Source organism: Haliaeetus leucocephalus, unplaced genomic scaffold, assembly GCF_000737465.1.
Source record: "Haliaeetus leucocephalus isolate CR32 unplaced genomic scaffold, Haliaeetus_leucocephalus-4.0 Scaffold605, whole genome shotgun sequence".
Taxonomy (NCBI): Eukaryota; Metazoa; Chordata; class Aves; order Accipitriformes; family Accipitridae; genus Haliaeetus; species Haliaeetus leucocephalus.
The window spans coordinates 682,721-697,175 of NW_010973041.1; the positions used below are offsets into that span (position 1 = coordinate 682,721).

Below are 14,455 nucleotides of genomic sequence, written 5' to 3' on the forward strand. Positions count from 1 at the left end.
CATGTGCCATGAGCCTCAGTGAACAACTTTCTTCAACTAATACAAATTTCTGCCTACCCTCGTAGAAAATTTGCCACTTGGGTAAAAAAGGTACACACAGGATAGGTCAAATGATTGTCCTAAAATAAGTATTCCTTTTGTCTTTAGGGTGGGAATGGCATATGTTTCTCTACGAGTAAATAAGGATAGTACTACACAGACTGTGATCAAAGAAGTGCTTCCGTTACTTGGAAGGCAGGTAAATGAAAGGTCATAAGCTTGTCCGTATACCACCAGAGTGACCCTGAAGTAGGGTGTGTATGTTTTTCTCTTAGAAAAATTATAATCAGTCCATTCATGGTTAATGCAAATATTGTTAATATTTGGTAGATGATCTGTTGTGTCTGGTATGATGCTCAAAAATTTCTGCAGTCTTGATGGTAGACCTGGTTGCTCTGTACTGGAAGTTACCATTAGTCTTTCTGGGTCAAGCAGATTTACTTGTATGAACACAATGATTCTTGGCATGCAGTATATTTTTTCTGGTTGTTTATGTCTTGAGATATTGTCCTGGGTTCAGCTGGGATAGAGTTAATTTTTACAGGAACCTGGGAGGTGGGGGCATAGCCGGGGCAGCTGACCTGAACTAGCCAAGGATCTATTCCATACCGTGTGCCATCATGCTCAGTATATAAATGGGGAGCGGGCTGGCGGGTCTCTCTCTTGCTCAGCTTTCAGTGGAGGAAGTGGCGGAGCATCGGGTTCCAGGTGGTGAGCAGTTGCACTGTGCATCACTCCTTTTGTATATTCTTTTATTAGTACCGTTGTTGTTGTTGTAACTTCTCTTTTTGTGTTGTCCCAGTAAATTGTCCTTACCTCAACCCTCAAGGTTCTGGGTTTTTTTTTTTCTTTTCTCCTTTCTGATTCTCCTCCCCATCCTACCGGAGGGGGGCTGGAGGAGTGAGCGAGTGGCTGCGTGGTCCTTTGTTACCGGCTGGGCTGAAACCACAACAGATATTTAAAATACACTTGCATGTGACCACACTGCTAATCTTACCTTATTGGGAAACTGACAATCACTGTTAGGGTGATCATGCTTGTCTCCTACTTCTTTTCACTGCTCTGCAAAAGAAATCATAGAATCACAGAATATCTCAAGTCAGAAGGGACCCATAAGAATCATCAAGTCCAACTCTGCTCCTAGCAGGACTACCTAAAACTAAACCATATGACTAAGAGCATTGTCCAGATGCTCCTTGGACTCTGACAGGCTTGGTGCTGTGACCACTTCCCCAGGGAGCCCATTCCAGTGATCGACCACCCACTCAGTGAAGAACCTCTTCCTAATGTCCAGTCTGAACATCCCCTGACGCAGCTTCATTCCATCTCCTCGTGTGCTATCGCTGGTCACCAGAGAGAGGAGATCAGCACCTCCCCCTCCACTGCCCCCCTTGAGGAAGTTGTAGACTGTGATGAGGTCACCCCTCGGCCTTCTCTTCTCCAAGCTGAACAAACCAAGTGACCTCAGCTGCTTCTCCTAAGTCTTGCCGCCGAGACCTTTCACCGTCTTGGTTGCCCTCTTCTGGACACACTCTAATACTTTGATGTCCTCCTTATATTGCGGCACCCAAAACTGCACACAGGACTCGAGGTGGGGCCATCCCAGTGCAGTGTAGAGTGGGACAATCACCTCCCTTGACCAGCTAGCTATGCTGTGCTTGATGCACTCCAGGACACACTTGGCCCTTTTGGCTACCAGGACACACTGTTAACTCATATTCAACTTGCCATCAACCCAAATGCCCAGATGTCTTTCTGCAGGGCTGCTCTCCAGCCTCTTGTTCCACAGTTTGTATGTATAACCAGGATTACCCCATCCCAGATAGAGAACCTGGTACTTGCTCTTGTTAAATTTCACATGACTGGGGATTGCCCAGCTCTCCAGCCTACCCAGATCTCTCTGTAAGGCTTCTCAACTCTCAAGGGAGTCCACAGCTCCTCCTAGTTTAGTATTATCAGCAAACTTACTTAATGTGCATTCAATTCCTGCATCCAGATCATTTATAAAAACATTAAAGAGCATGGGCCCTAAAATCAAGCCCTGGGGAACCCCAGTGGTGACTGGCCGCCAGCCTGATGTAACCCCATTTACTATAACCCTTTAAGCCTGACCCATCAGCCAGTTGCTAACCCAATGTGTTCCGGACTTGTCTGGCTGTGTACTGGACAGTTTATCCAGAAGGATACTGTGAGAGACAGTATCAAAAGCTTTGCTAAAATCCAAACCCACCACATCCACTGGCTTCCCTTGGTCAGCTAGATGGGTGACCTTGTCATAAAACGAAATTAAGTTAGTTAAGCAGGACTCCCCTCCTGAACCCATGCTGGCTATCACAAATGACCATGTTGTCCCTCAAGAGTTCTTCAATAACTTCCAGAACAACCTTCTCCATAATTCCACCAGGCACTGAAGTGGGACTGACAGGCCTGTAATTACCAAGGTCTTCCATCTTACCCTTCTTGAAAACTGAGACAACATTTTCCAGCTTCCAGTCAACTGGGACCTCTCTAGACTCCCAAGACCATTGAAAAATAATGGAGAGAAGTCCCATGATGGGGACTTTGGTGGCATTGGTCAGCTCTTTCAGTACCCTGGAATGAATCCCATCAGGCCCCATAGACTTATGTGCATCCAGCTGGTGCAGCAAGTCTCAAACAAGTTCAGAGTTGTCTGGGAGTTTATCATCTCCCCAGTCACAGTCTTCCAACACAGGGCTCCAAGGGTCCCAGGGCCCACTGTTGGTGTTGAAGACAGAGACGAAGAAGGCATTAAACGTCTCTGCTTTGTCTGTGTCCCTATTTGTGAGGTGACCAACCTCATCAAGTAATGGACCTGATCCTTCTTTTGCTGTTAATGTATTTTAAAAAGCCCTTTTTGTTGTCCTTCATGGTCCTGGCCAGCTTGAACTCTAACTGAGCTTTGGCCACAAGAATTTTCTCTCTACAGTGGCAAACAGCATCTTTGTAATACCCAACGACTACAGGGAAGAACTCAAGGCTGAATGGCACCCACGTTCTTTACCATCTACATTCCTTCCCACCTCCTTAGAAATTATTAGATACATCTTGTAATCTTGTAGATACACATGCTTTGCTTGGAAGAGATTGCTTTTCAGTCTGCCTGTCTTTCTTACAGTTGGTGCCAAGATAGCATGACTTTCAGGAAACATGTTAGAATTTGCAAGTGTGCCAAGACACTGGCAGTCTCAATCAAACACACAGGTCGGGAGGCATCAAGCTATAGTGTGCATAGTCTGTTCAGTAATTGGGGCTTGTGAGCACGCCAGCAAATCAGCATGCTTCCACTGCTCCAGGGAACAGCCGTGCTCACAGAGGGCAACCACTGCCTTTTGTGGTTATTTACAGGGTAGGTAGGAATATGTGTCTGGCTAGCTATCTGCAGTAGGTGATAATTGTAGATCTGTCTAGGTGTACACCTACATGTACATGTGGTGCATGCAGCTCATTTTGCACCATAGGATGGTTCTAGGATTTCACTTCAGTACTTTTTCTCAAGTGCTGTGGACCTTTTAACAAAATTTGGAAAATCTTGTCTGAAGTCTTGTCTCATCTGAAAAAAGCAACTGTCAAACGGGATGGTTGGGTACTCCGGGAAAGATCTTCACATCTCTGTATTTGGGAAGCTAGTTTTAGGTTGTAAGAGACTTAATTCCATGGCTCAATTGCAATTTCTCTGATATTGATAGTTTTTTAAAGGGTTTTCTCCTTTTTCTGTATGAAGAAGCACATACAGGATATATCTTTTTAATATCCAGAATTTGCCGTTGCTGAAGATCCTCTCCCAAGTTGCTCTCATTGAATTTCAGGCAAACCAAATGTAGGCAGTTGAGGCTTTTAACACCCCTGTTCATGACATGTAAAGCAACATCATTTGTCCTCTGCCTATCAAGATTAAAAGTTAAGAGACTTCCTCAATCCTGAGTGTCGCATGTTTCCAGGGTTGCAGTAATCCTAGTTCAACTCTTGGCTTTTCTCATCCAGCTGCAAGGGACTTGGGTGGTCCTTGGCAGTATAGTTTGGAAAAGGGACTGTGGCACACGTGAAGAGGGTTTCATTCCATCAGTGCTGGTGGAGTGCCCCAGGAGATGGGGACCGGTCAGCCTGCTTTTGCCAAGCCTGGTTCCTGGGCCATCTTCTCAAAGAGCAGGTTCATTCCCAGTCCTGCATGCTTTCTCTGGAAGGATGCTCTGGAAATATCCTTGTTGAGCTGCTGGTCACTGAAGGGGTGTAGAGTTAACTGTGCTTTAGAGGTGCCCTTTCACCGTGGGCCTGCAAGGATGCTGATGTAGTTAAGGGCATGGGAGCCTGAAGCCATATGTGCGAGACTGAGTGTATAAAATGAGGATTATCCCTGGCTTGGGAGGAACGGGTTAGGGGAAGAACATTGTGCTTCTGTGTGTGCAGCGTATAATATAATGTTAATGTTAAACATCTGGCAAAATTATATTTCGTTCAGAAACTACATTTACATGTTGCATCTTTTGGCAGACGGAGTGCCTCCAGAATTTCAAATTGGTGGAAGTGCTTATGGGCAGTAAGCAAGGTAAGTGAAGGAGCATTGGCCAAATGCACGTCTGTAACTGATCTTCTAGCTTTTTTTGCCCACTTCTAACACAGTCACAATTAATTTTTTACAATAAATGCCTTCACAAATGAAACTTCACCATCCTGTTGAAATACTCAATCAGAACTGATGTTGGTTTTTTCGGTCTTGTGTGTCCTGTGGGAATATGGTTCTCTTCTCTTTCTTCATCACCACATAAAGGGTTTATTAGCAGTTTCTGGTGGGTATTGACACTTCGGCGAAGAGTCTTGTTTTGGGGAGCTGCCTTTAACTGACATAATTTTCTTAACTGCAGTTATTTAGTAAAGATTGTGACATTCAAGTGACTCCCTTCCTTCCCTTCTCTTTCACCCTGACACTGCCCCCAAACAAGAGCAAATTTGAGTCCTGAGATAGTCCAATTGCAGTCCAACTGCATTATGAAGTATAGAAATACGCAGTCCTAGCATTGCTCAAGAGGTTTGTGATCCTGCAGGAGCTGAGCTGGTGTTCTCCAAGTTCACATCCCTTTGTGCTTCATTATTTCTAACATTGCATGGAGAGATAAAATAAAGCCACTGAAGTCTTCTGATCGTGCCCTGGCCACACCCAAGTAAATACCTTTGTAGTTCAAATACTGGCCTGATACTTTGCTTGGTTTGAGAGTCTTACCAGTAAGTTGTTTCATAAGCTTATTGCAGCCTTGTGAATGTCTTGTCTTGGTTGATTTCTGGTGCTCTGTTTTAAAGCATCATTTACAACCTCACTTTAGCTGGAAGTTGTTACAATTGTTTTAATATTTTAATAAAATACAGAAGTTGTTTATTACTGTAGTTGCCAAGGAATGTACTTTTAAAGTTTTCTGTGAAACACTTAGCTTGTTACCAAAGTACTGCTTGTCTGTTGGGTGTCTTCAAGGTGTTTCTCCCTATTTTTTTAAAGGATGGTGGTGTATAAGAGCTGTGAACAACATCAGACTGTTCAAAGCACCTAAATGATTTTTTCTGTTGAATAATGAGTAGTTCAGATCTGTGTGGTCCTTTACATAATGTTGGTTGTACACAGAGTTGTGAATTTTCCCTAAATTTTTTTGTATTGTTTTTGTTTAATTGAGCCTGGTAATAACTTACAGTGCTTTCAAACATGATTAACGTTCTTGCTGTCTTTAGTTCAGCGCATGGTCTTGGACAATCAGGAACCGATTCTTAACAGACTCAAGGACATAAGAAAGGTAAATCTGAAAAAGAAATATGATCCTTTTTTATAGCAAGTAAGGAGTCCTCTTTCTTACAGAAAAAGTAAGTAATCAGTTACCCCCCCACACAGCTGGCTCATCTGTAGAGAAGCTAAGTGCTTGGACTGAAGTTTATTTCTGTTTGTGATATTCTCTAGCCGTAGAGGACTTGATTGCTAAGTTCAGAACTATTTGGGATTTGGTTTCATGATATCTTTTTGCCACATGTCACGTCGTTTATTTTTCTTTATTTTGGTAGACTTCAATACGTCAGATGAATCAAACAAGATTTTACATTGTGGAAAATAGTAAATCCATTGTACGAGTAAATTTATTTGTTGGTGGCCTTCCACCTCAGCTTTCCCCTGAAGAATACACAAATATTCTCAAGGAAGAATTAGCTATCAAATGTAAGTAAACAAGTGCATTTTGAGATATATTCACTTATACAAAATAAAATGTAGTAGCATATATTGCTCCTTTTTATTATTTTTTTCCCTAATGTTTTCTGACCTTATTTGAAAAATCAGTCTGCCTTGTATTCTCACAGGGGGCTTTTTTATTAATTTTAACATGTTCATGGTTGCATGAGAGGTGTGACAGCTCATTATTCACAGAATTATTATTATATTACATGAGTTCTATGTGACCAGGCCATTTTTTTTAGTGAAAAAGCATCACTTTTTAGAAGTGAACCATACCTACCTTACACCATTCAAATTATGGCAGTGCAGTTTAATTCTCTGTGCACGAATGTTCCTCGCCTTTATTAACCTCTGACGTTTTTTCATGAGCTGTCCTCCACGTTGTTCATGAGCTCTGTGCCTGGTCATGGAGAAGTATGAGCAGTGCATGCACACGCATATGGACAAGCAGACAGTGAGAAGAATTTATTTTTCTTTTTCAAAGAAGTATAATTGATTTTTCATAATACTCTTTCAACCAACTTGTTCTATAAACAGTGTCAGGAATGCGTCATGCTTTTTGTTTCAGGAAACGAAGCATTTTTCCCAATCCTTTATGTAACTTCAAGAGGAATTAAACTTTAAATACCAGAAAGAATTCATAGTCACCTTTTATGAAAATCAGTTTAGCTCTTCTAACTTGCAAAGTAAACTTAGGGGAGGGAAAGTGTTAGCTGGAGATTCTTCCTGTATTTGTATAACTTTTAATATTTATTTATATTATATTTATGTAACTTCTAAAAATATTTTAAATATTTACTCTAAATGTACCCAAGGTTTTATGTGTTTATATTTTTACCCTTTGCAGCAAACGTAGTATCTGTGAGTCATGTTTATCAAGCACAAGGTAAGCATTAAGATTTTTAGCCTTGCAAACGTCTATTTTCAAAACTGCAGCCTAATACTAGAGGCTCTAAGCTCAGAGTATGCTAGTCTTATTGCATAAGCAAAAAGCCCTTCAGATAAAATGTAACACATTGTATTTATGAAAAGCAGTGGATTAGTGTTACCTTATTAAAAAAAAAACTAAAAGGTTGGCTTCATGTCTCATGTACCAGAAAGTGGTAATAATTCATCATAAAAACAAATTTTGAAGTTGCACTTCAACTGAATAGTCTAACACCATTGAATTGTTAAAAACCCTTCAAGTGCTCTCTTTCTCTTTATTTTGACTTCCAAAATACTAAAATTTGGTGGTACTTTTGAACTTGATGGGATTGTTTAACAGTTACTGTTTCCTAGCATAGTGTTAAGTGGGGGTTCAGTGGCTGGAAGTCTGAAGAAAATCAGTACACTCATCTCTGCATTCATCCTTTGAGCTGTTGCTTTGGTTTTGCTGTGCAAATTTTGTTTCAGCAAGGTTGGAGAAGCTGCAAGGCTTCTGAGAGCCGGAGCAGCAGTGGCTCTGTGCAGCTGTAGTGCAGTGGTCAGAGGGAGATCTGCATTTGGTAAAACTTTAAAGTGTGGAATTTGTCTTTTGTACGTTAAGGTGTGCATATCCAAGATGTTTCACGTCCTTTGGCAGGCTTAACTTTCATGTGAACGCTATATGAATCTTTCTATAGCATGGTTTTGAAGACTGATGGGTGCTTCCTTTGTGTGTTTGCTGTCTCACGTGGCTAGTTAATACTGACTTTTTGTAAGGAAAACCATAAAGCTTTCGGATGTGCCTTCTTTTTATATTTGTCAATGGAGAATAGTTGGGTTTGTGATACTCCTCTCATGTCACAGCTTACTTTAACCAGGTTTACGTGCGTATGTTTTTTAGATATTTCTGCTTGTATGTGATTTTTACTGTTCTTTGTGGTTTTTTACTTTCTGAGTATTTTTATGTTTCTGATAACTTCCTGACTCTCGGGTTTTTTTGGTTGTGTTACCAGCTTACATCTCATATGCTGTCTGTTACGCACTTTGATCTTGTCCTGCCCCGTTTTCCTCCTCACTAAGCATCTTACTTTAAACTAACTCATCAGTATTTTCTTTTATTTTGTTTTTCCTTTTTGTCTTCCCTTCTTGCCCAACTTCCCCATACAGGACCTAAGCCGACATAAAGATCTTAAATTGATTCTCAAACCAAATCTTTGCTTGTAATAATTCTTACTGAGATATTGTCAGTGAATGGAACTACTGGATTTTTAATAATGAGATACAAAATGAAACCTGATACCTTTGTCATTTTTACATGATGGTAACAGCCTGTTAGTTGTGAAGAAGAGTATGGAAATAGGCCATACTTCTCAAGCCCAAAAGAAGTCTTTAAATATGCATCAGTTCTGGGCTGCAGTTCTTCTTGTCCTAAAACTGCTTTGCCTTAACAAAAATCTGTGGTGCATTTTGGGGTATGAAGGAAGGCTTAAAAAAAACCCAGCCTAATTCACTGATAACCAACAACCGCAGGTGTTACAGAGTAACTTTTACTGAGCAATGTCCTGAGTAAACTGAGTAAACTTTCATTGTGATATGATGATACTGATTTCCTAATAATAGAAAATATAAAAAAATACTTCTGATACCTCTTTACAGGTGCTGTTGTACTCGAAATTTCCTGCTTTTCTGAAGCTGAAAGAATATATATGCTAGTTAAAGATACAACTGTCAATGACAAGCCTCTGAATGCTGTGGTGATTCCTGAAGTTACGGTAAGAGATGGGATTGAATTTAAAATATGTCTTTAAAAGAAAAAAATTACCTCTAAGACTTTTTCTGCTGGAAGTAAATGAAAATACATTTTATTCAAAGGAGCCATACAGTGAGTTTCTGTAAGTAGCGTGATGAAAAAAAAGAGCCTGTACTTTTTGTCTATGATATACTTCTGTGAGTTAAGTCACTTGTCCTGTTACTGTTGAGTTGTCAGGAATAACTACACAACTGCATAACTATACAATTATAAAGGGGAGAAAACCAAATTTTTTTTTCCTCTTTATTTCTTTCAATGATCAGAAAGTTAGGTAGGGTTTTAGTTTTAGCTGGTGTGTCTTAAAATGCTTACAACACCTTTGGTTTGGGGACTAATTGTGTTTCCTCGCTAACCATGAGGTAAAGTACTGCTGCTAATTTTCACATTTTCAGTATCTTCATTTCCCCCATTCTGTAGCAGAGGGAGTTTGATGTTGTTTAAATGCTGCATTGTGGATTTCAGAGGAAAACAGTCTGCTGAAAGACTTAGTGCCAGGGTCCTTTTACAAATACAGGCTTGAATTCTCATTTATTAATTTTTATGGTTACAAACCACTTTCCTATGAATCAGTTAGTTTAATAATAGGTTTCATGTTAACATAGCAGTTTCAGGGTGAAAAGAGGAAAATGGTTCACTGAGCAAATTGATTTTTAACCAGGATGCTGTAGGTTCTTTCCAAAAGAGAGCGTAGCTGTAGTTACTTCCTGTTACTGTTTTTCCGGAGTTGCATTATGGCAACTGAAGTGAGGGTCTTGGTTTGACTTTTTAGAACTTCACAGAAGGTTGAAAACTTCAAAAAATACATAATTAGTGGGAACTATGAAACAACTTTAGAAGGGAGGATCTCAAGTTCAATAGCCATAGTTGCATACTTACATGCCTGCTTTTACCATTTTAAAAGTCCTATGCTTGTCAAAGTTTTCTGAAGGCAAAATTATTTTTTTATGCGAGCAGATACTAGTGGCAATGCTTGTATGAAACTGGCAAGATTAAAAACTATTCCCCCTCCAAATATAGTGAGTGCCTTGTTCCTATGCATGCATAGGCATTGTGTTTTGTAAAATCCTTAGAAACCACAGTTCCCCCTTGTCCAAACTAGGTGTCAGAGTTTCTGTTATAAGAAACAGAAGGCAGTGTGAAGATGGGACTGCTTTTTGATGCTTGTTTTCGGTGGTTTTTAGGCAAATGCATTACAAATGCATTATGAGCCTAGATTTGGTCCATGGCATGTGAAACTGAACATGCTCCCCTCTGTTAATTACATGTGTCTGGTTTTCTGGCACTAGATATGTTTGAAGTGAACTTCTTGATGCCAGGAAAATAAGGATAATGCTATCTGTTATCTGATGCAAGATATTTTTTAGAAACGCCAGATCAGGGGACTGCTAGGGATGAATTTCTAATATGTAAGAAGGAGAGAGGGGCTGTACACGTGCATATACATTTTGTTTCCATTTCAGGATGTATTATTTATATTTTGTCATCTCACTGAAATGAGCCAAGTGTTAATCTAAATCATATTTTGAGTGTTCATATGTGCTTTGGCCACCGAGCTTATGCCATTCAGTAATTAGGCAGAGTAAACTAATGACTGATTGTTGACCCTACTTTGGGTAGCAGTTTGACTAGATGACCTCCTGAGGTACTTTCCAACCTAGATTATCCTTTTATCCTATGATACTATTATCCTTTGTTTATACTTTATAAATGTGACCATTTAAGTACAGCACCAGGAAATAACTTATACAGGAACTGAGCACAGTAGTAAATTTATACTGTGTTTGACATTCCTCTTGTGGGTGAAATAGAAAGAAATTGGGAATGAAGGGCTACTGTGTAGTCTCAGAAGAAGAATGGGTGATGAAACAAAGGCCACAGTGGTTTGGTTAATGAATGATTTTTCCAAATTGCAACTTAAATAAAACAAACAAAACAACCCTTCTTAAAAGTTGATAAAAGAACAGAAGTAATTTGGTGGTTAGTGGGTTGCTAGTCCTTCATTTTTCTGAGGTGAGATTTGCTTACTCTGTGTCTGATATACCCGGTTTTAGTCTGGCATGGTAAGGTCTGCCAGAAAGAATTCATCTTCTTATGATCACTACTGAAAAGTTTGAATACAGAATCAGTTTGCACTAACTGCTTATTAGAAAGTCAAGCAATTAGTGTGATCGGATGTGTTGATCTGTTCTGCTGTTTCATGATCTCAGGCCTTTAAGAATTTAATCAAATGCTTTTTCATTTCATAATATTCAAATAAATGAAAATACTGTCTTCACTGGAGTGTTGAAAAAAATACAGTCTCTTACACAGCAGCTAAACAGCTTTGTAAAGACCTGCAAGGGCAGTTTGGTATCACTTTTTGGTAGCATGTCAAGGTGGAAGATATCGCAGGGCTGAATCTTTGAATTGAAAGCTAATTTACCAGAACTCTTTTTGCAGTACTGGCAAACAAGGAAATCAGCAGAGAGTTGTATGAGGCAAGTATCAGCATGAAGGTGACAAGTTTTTGTAGCTTTATCACTAATACCACTTACCAGTGGTTCCTTAAGAGTAGTAGAAAAAGATGTGGGAGTGTCCCGGATGGGTGAAACTTTCCATTTCATTCATTTCACTAATTCCTCACAAAAATGTGTCCAATGTAAAAAGCATAATAGTTTAATGACCTTCTTAGCCATAACACCATGAAAGGTTACTTTCCACCCTTCTTCCACCGCCGCAGTTCCCCCAGAAGTACAGAAAAGGCTTGAGCTCCTACTGCATTGACCCAGCTGCTGCTCCAGTTGCATTGAGACACCTTGCACATCATTCCTCATCGGATGCAATGACTCTTTTCTGGCCAGGGTGGAGGAAGTCTGTGCTTGGGCATCATGAGTCCTTGCACATGGGAGATGCTGCAGACAGCCCACTTGAAATGTTGAATTTTACTTGTCATTTAGAGATAATCTGCAGTTCCTGGAGACAGCCCACCACCCTGGAAGATGCACCATGGTTGTTGTGCTGGCAGGCCTGTGGCACAGAACACCTTGTTCTGCCTTGTTGTGAGGTGTGATTACACAGTACACTCAAACAGAAAGGGTGTTAGGGTGGATAACAAATGTCTTGCCCCTGCCTGAAGACGCAGTGTGCTAATCCGGACAAATTAAGCAATTCACAGTGACTGTCAGAGTGTCTAAATCACACGGCTTCCTTTATCTGTCTCTAAGAAACGAGCAATAAATTCCTTCCTGAACACCAGCCAACACAAAACCCCTCTGCAGATTTCATTCTTCAAGCAGAGCACTGAAGCCAGGGCTAAAGGGGGAAGGGAGTCCTCAGGCTGTGAGTCACACATCCCCTTCTGCCCAGTAACAAACTCCTCGTATGTCCCCACTGGGGCTTTATTAAGGGATTAAAAAACATTCTGCAGCATAAGAGTGCTACCCTTGTGGCCGTCTGTAACGGAGCATGTACTTTTCAGAAAGCAGCACAGCAGGCATGCTCTGCTGTAGAAACTGTCAGAAAAAACCTCCAGAAAACAGGAGGTTTTAACTCCTACTGAAGAATAATTGTTTTCTTGGAAGCTGGCCTTTATCTAGGGATTCAGCAATGTTTCTTACTCCTTTAAGTTTAATGAAGGGTGATGATGGGAAGCAAGTTAACTCTAAGGCTAAGCACTTTCTAGAATACTTCTGTTTATTCTACAGAGGTGAGTTTAGTCCTAAATAGGTATAGTTAGGGATTTACATTAGAAGATACTTGCAACACAGATGGTTTTGAGTGGTAGGACTGCTCAGTTTATACCACATACAGATATTTTGTTAGCTCCACGCGTTCTCCACAGCTGCTTGTGAGTCTTAGTAGCATTCAGGGTAAATGTTTCGCTTTTTTGTTTTTGTACAATATTGACACTTGAGAATTAGGAAGTTTAGATGGCAGTTTTGTAGAAACTAAATACATATTTGCAACAATATATATTTGCTTGAGTAAGATCTCAGACAACTTTCCAAAACACAGCTGCGCTTTTGAATGCCTTGGAGCTTACCACGTCTCAGAAATCATTGCAATTCCCTGAAGTTCCTTGTGAATTATTTTAGTTACTTGGTTTTAAACCCAGTGCGTTAGAACTTGCCTGTAAAAGCAAGTAATGTAAAACATGTGTTGAATATGTCACTTCTAAATGTCCAAACCCAGTATTTTTAGAAACTGATTTCCTGAAGAAGAGAAGGTAATCAAATGTTCTTGTCCATATTCAAGTAAGGTATTTGTTTTACTTGAATTTTGGGCTAGTTTCTTTTCTCTCATTCTTTTTTGAAAAACTTTTTGTTTACTTTGAGCTGCAGAACTGAACATTTTTTCTTTCTGTTATACCCTTGCTCCCCATTTTTTTAAACCCCACAAATTTCTGGGTGTTGGACCAAGGCTGAGGTTTCAGATTGTTCAGAAAGTTGAAATGACTGGAAGTGAAATTTAAATAGTAAAAAAGCTCTGAAGAGGAAGAAATGGGAAGTGGTCAGGTGGGAAGGTAGGGCAGAGTAGAAGCTGGAACAAGGAGTGCAGGAAGGGAACAGTTTGCCCTGTTAGCGCATGGGACGTGGCGTTTCCTTTTAGAGCTGCTCTGCCTTCTGTTGCTTGTGGGACTTTCAAAGGACCATTCATAATGGGATATGGCAGATGATGGTGCAGGAATGGATGGAGTAATGAGAAGGGCTTTACTTCTGGGAAAGACAGAGCTCTGCTTACTATTTTTACTAATGCCTGTGATGGATTGAGGGGAGGAAATCCACTTCTATTGCTGGGATGTGTGGATCCTTGAGCTGTGGACCTTACAACTCAAGAAGTCCTTCCGTTTTGTGACAGTGGCATGCACTGTTTTCCTTAGTCTTCCTTTGCTAGCTAGAAATATCCTTTCCATGTGCTTCACAGAAATAAACATATTACCCTTATTGTGTGTTGGACACACTTTGAATAGTTGCTTCCCCTTTTCCAATAAAGCCTGAATATGGAGGCAAGAGGTGTTTTGACCTAGCAGTCGTTCACAGTATAGTGTGAAGGTGGTTCCTCTGTAGAAAGCCGTGTGGACGGCTTTACAGTCTCTGTCTCGCCAACCTAGTTGTTTTGCCAGCAGTGAAACCTTTCCAGCAAAACAAAATTTTGAGGCTCTTCTGGCTCTTTGTCAGTGAAAATAGCCCTTGTTTGGCTAATTTATTTTTTTTTTAGAAGACGTACATATTTTCAAACTGAATGTCTCTGGTAGAATCTAAAGGATGAGGAAGGAAGGGGCAAGAGAAGTGTGTGCCTGCTTAGTGTTCCTCTTCCTGGTGTGTTTTCTGTTTGTGCTTTTGCAAGTCACGCTCCATGGCAGAGGGCATTTCTCATGCAGGTAGTGTCACAGAGGAGAAGGATTTTTATGTGTTTGCTTGTATCTTGACGCATCTGGCAGGATGTGGCTTGCAGAGGATTACCACCCAGCCCTTTTAGGAAAGCAAAATCTGAGGAAA

The 14,455-nt window shown here is 40.4% G+C and overlaps 1 protein-coding gene across 1 annotated transcript in view; it reads left to right on the forward strand.

The window, feature by feature from the left end:
• The window catches only part of DGKQ (diacylglycerol kinase, theta 110kDa), a 96,976-nt gene that overhangs the window by 63,789 nt on the left and 18,732 nt on the right, over window positions 1–14,455 (forward strand). The window contains exons 10-15 of the mRNA XM_010578161.1: window positions 148–238; window positions 4,549–4,603; window positions 5,773–5,834; window positions 6,097–6,247; window positions 7,110–7,148; window positions 8,825–8,940. Coding sequence (XP_010576463.1) covers window positions 148–238; window positions 4,549–4,603; window positions 5,773–5,834; window positions 6,097–6,247; window positions 7,110–7,148; window positions 8,825–8,940 — 514 coding nt within the window. The remainder of the gene's footprint in view (window positions 1–147; window positions 239–4,548; window positions 4,604–5,772; window positions 5,835–6,096; window positions 6,248–7,109; window positions 7,149–8,824; window positions 8,941–14,455) is intronic.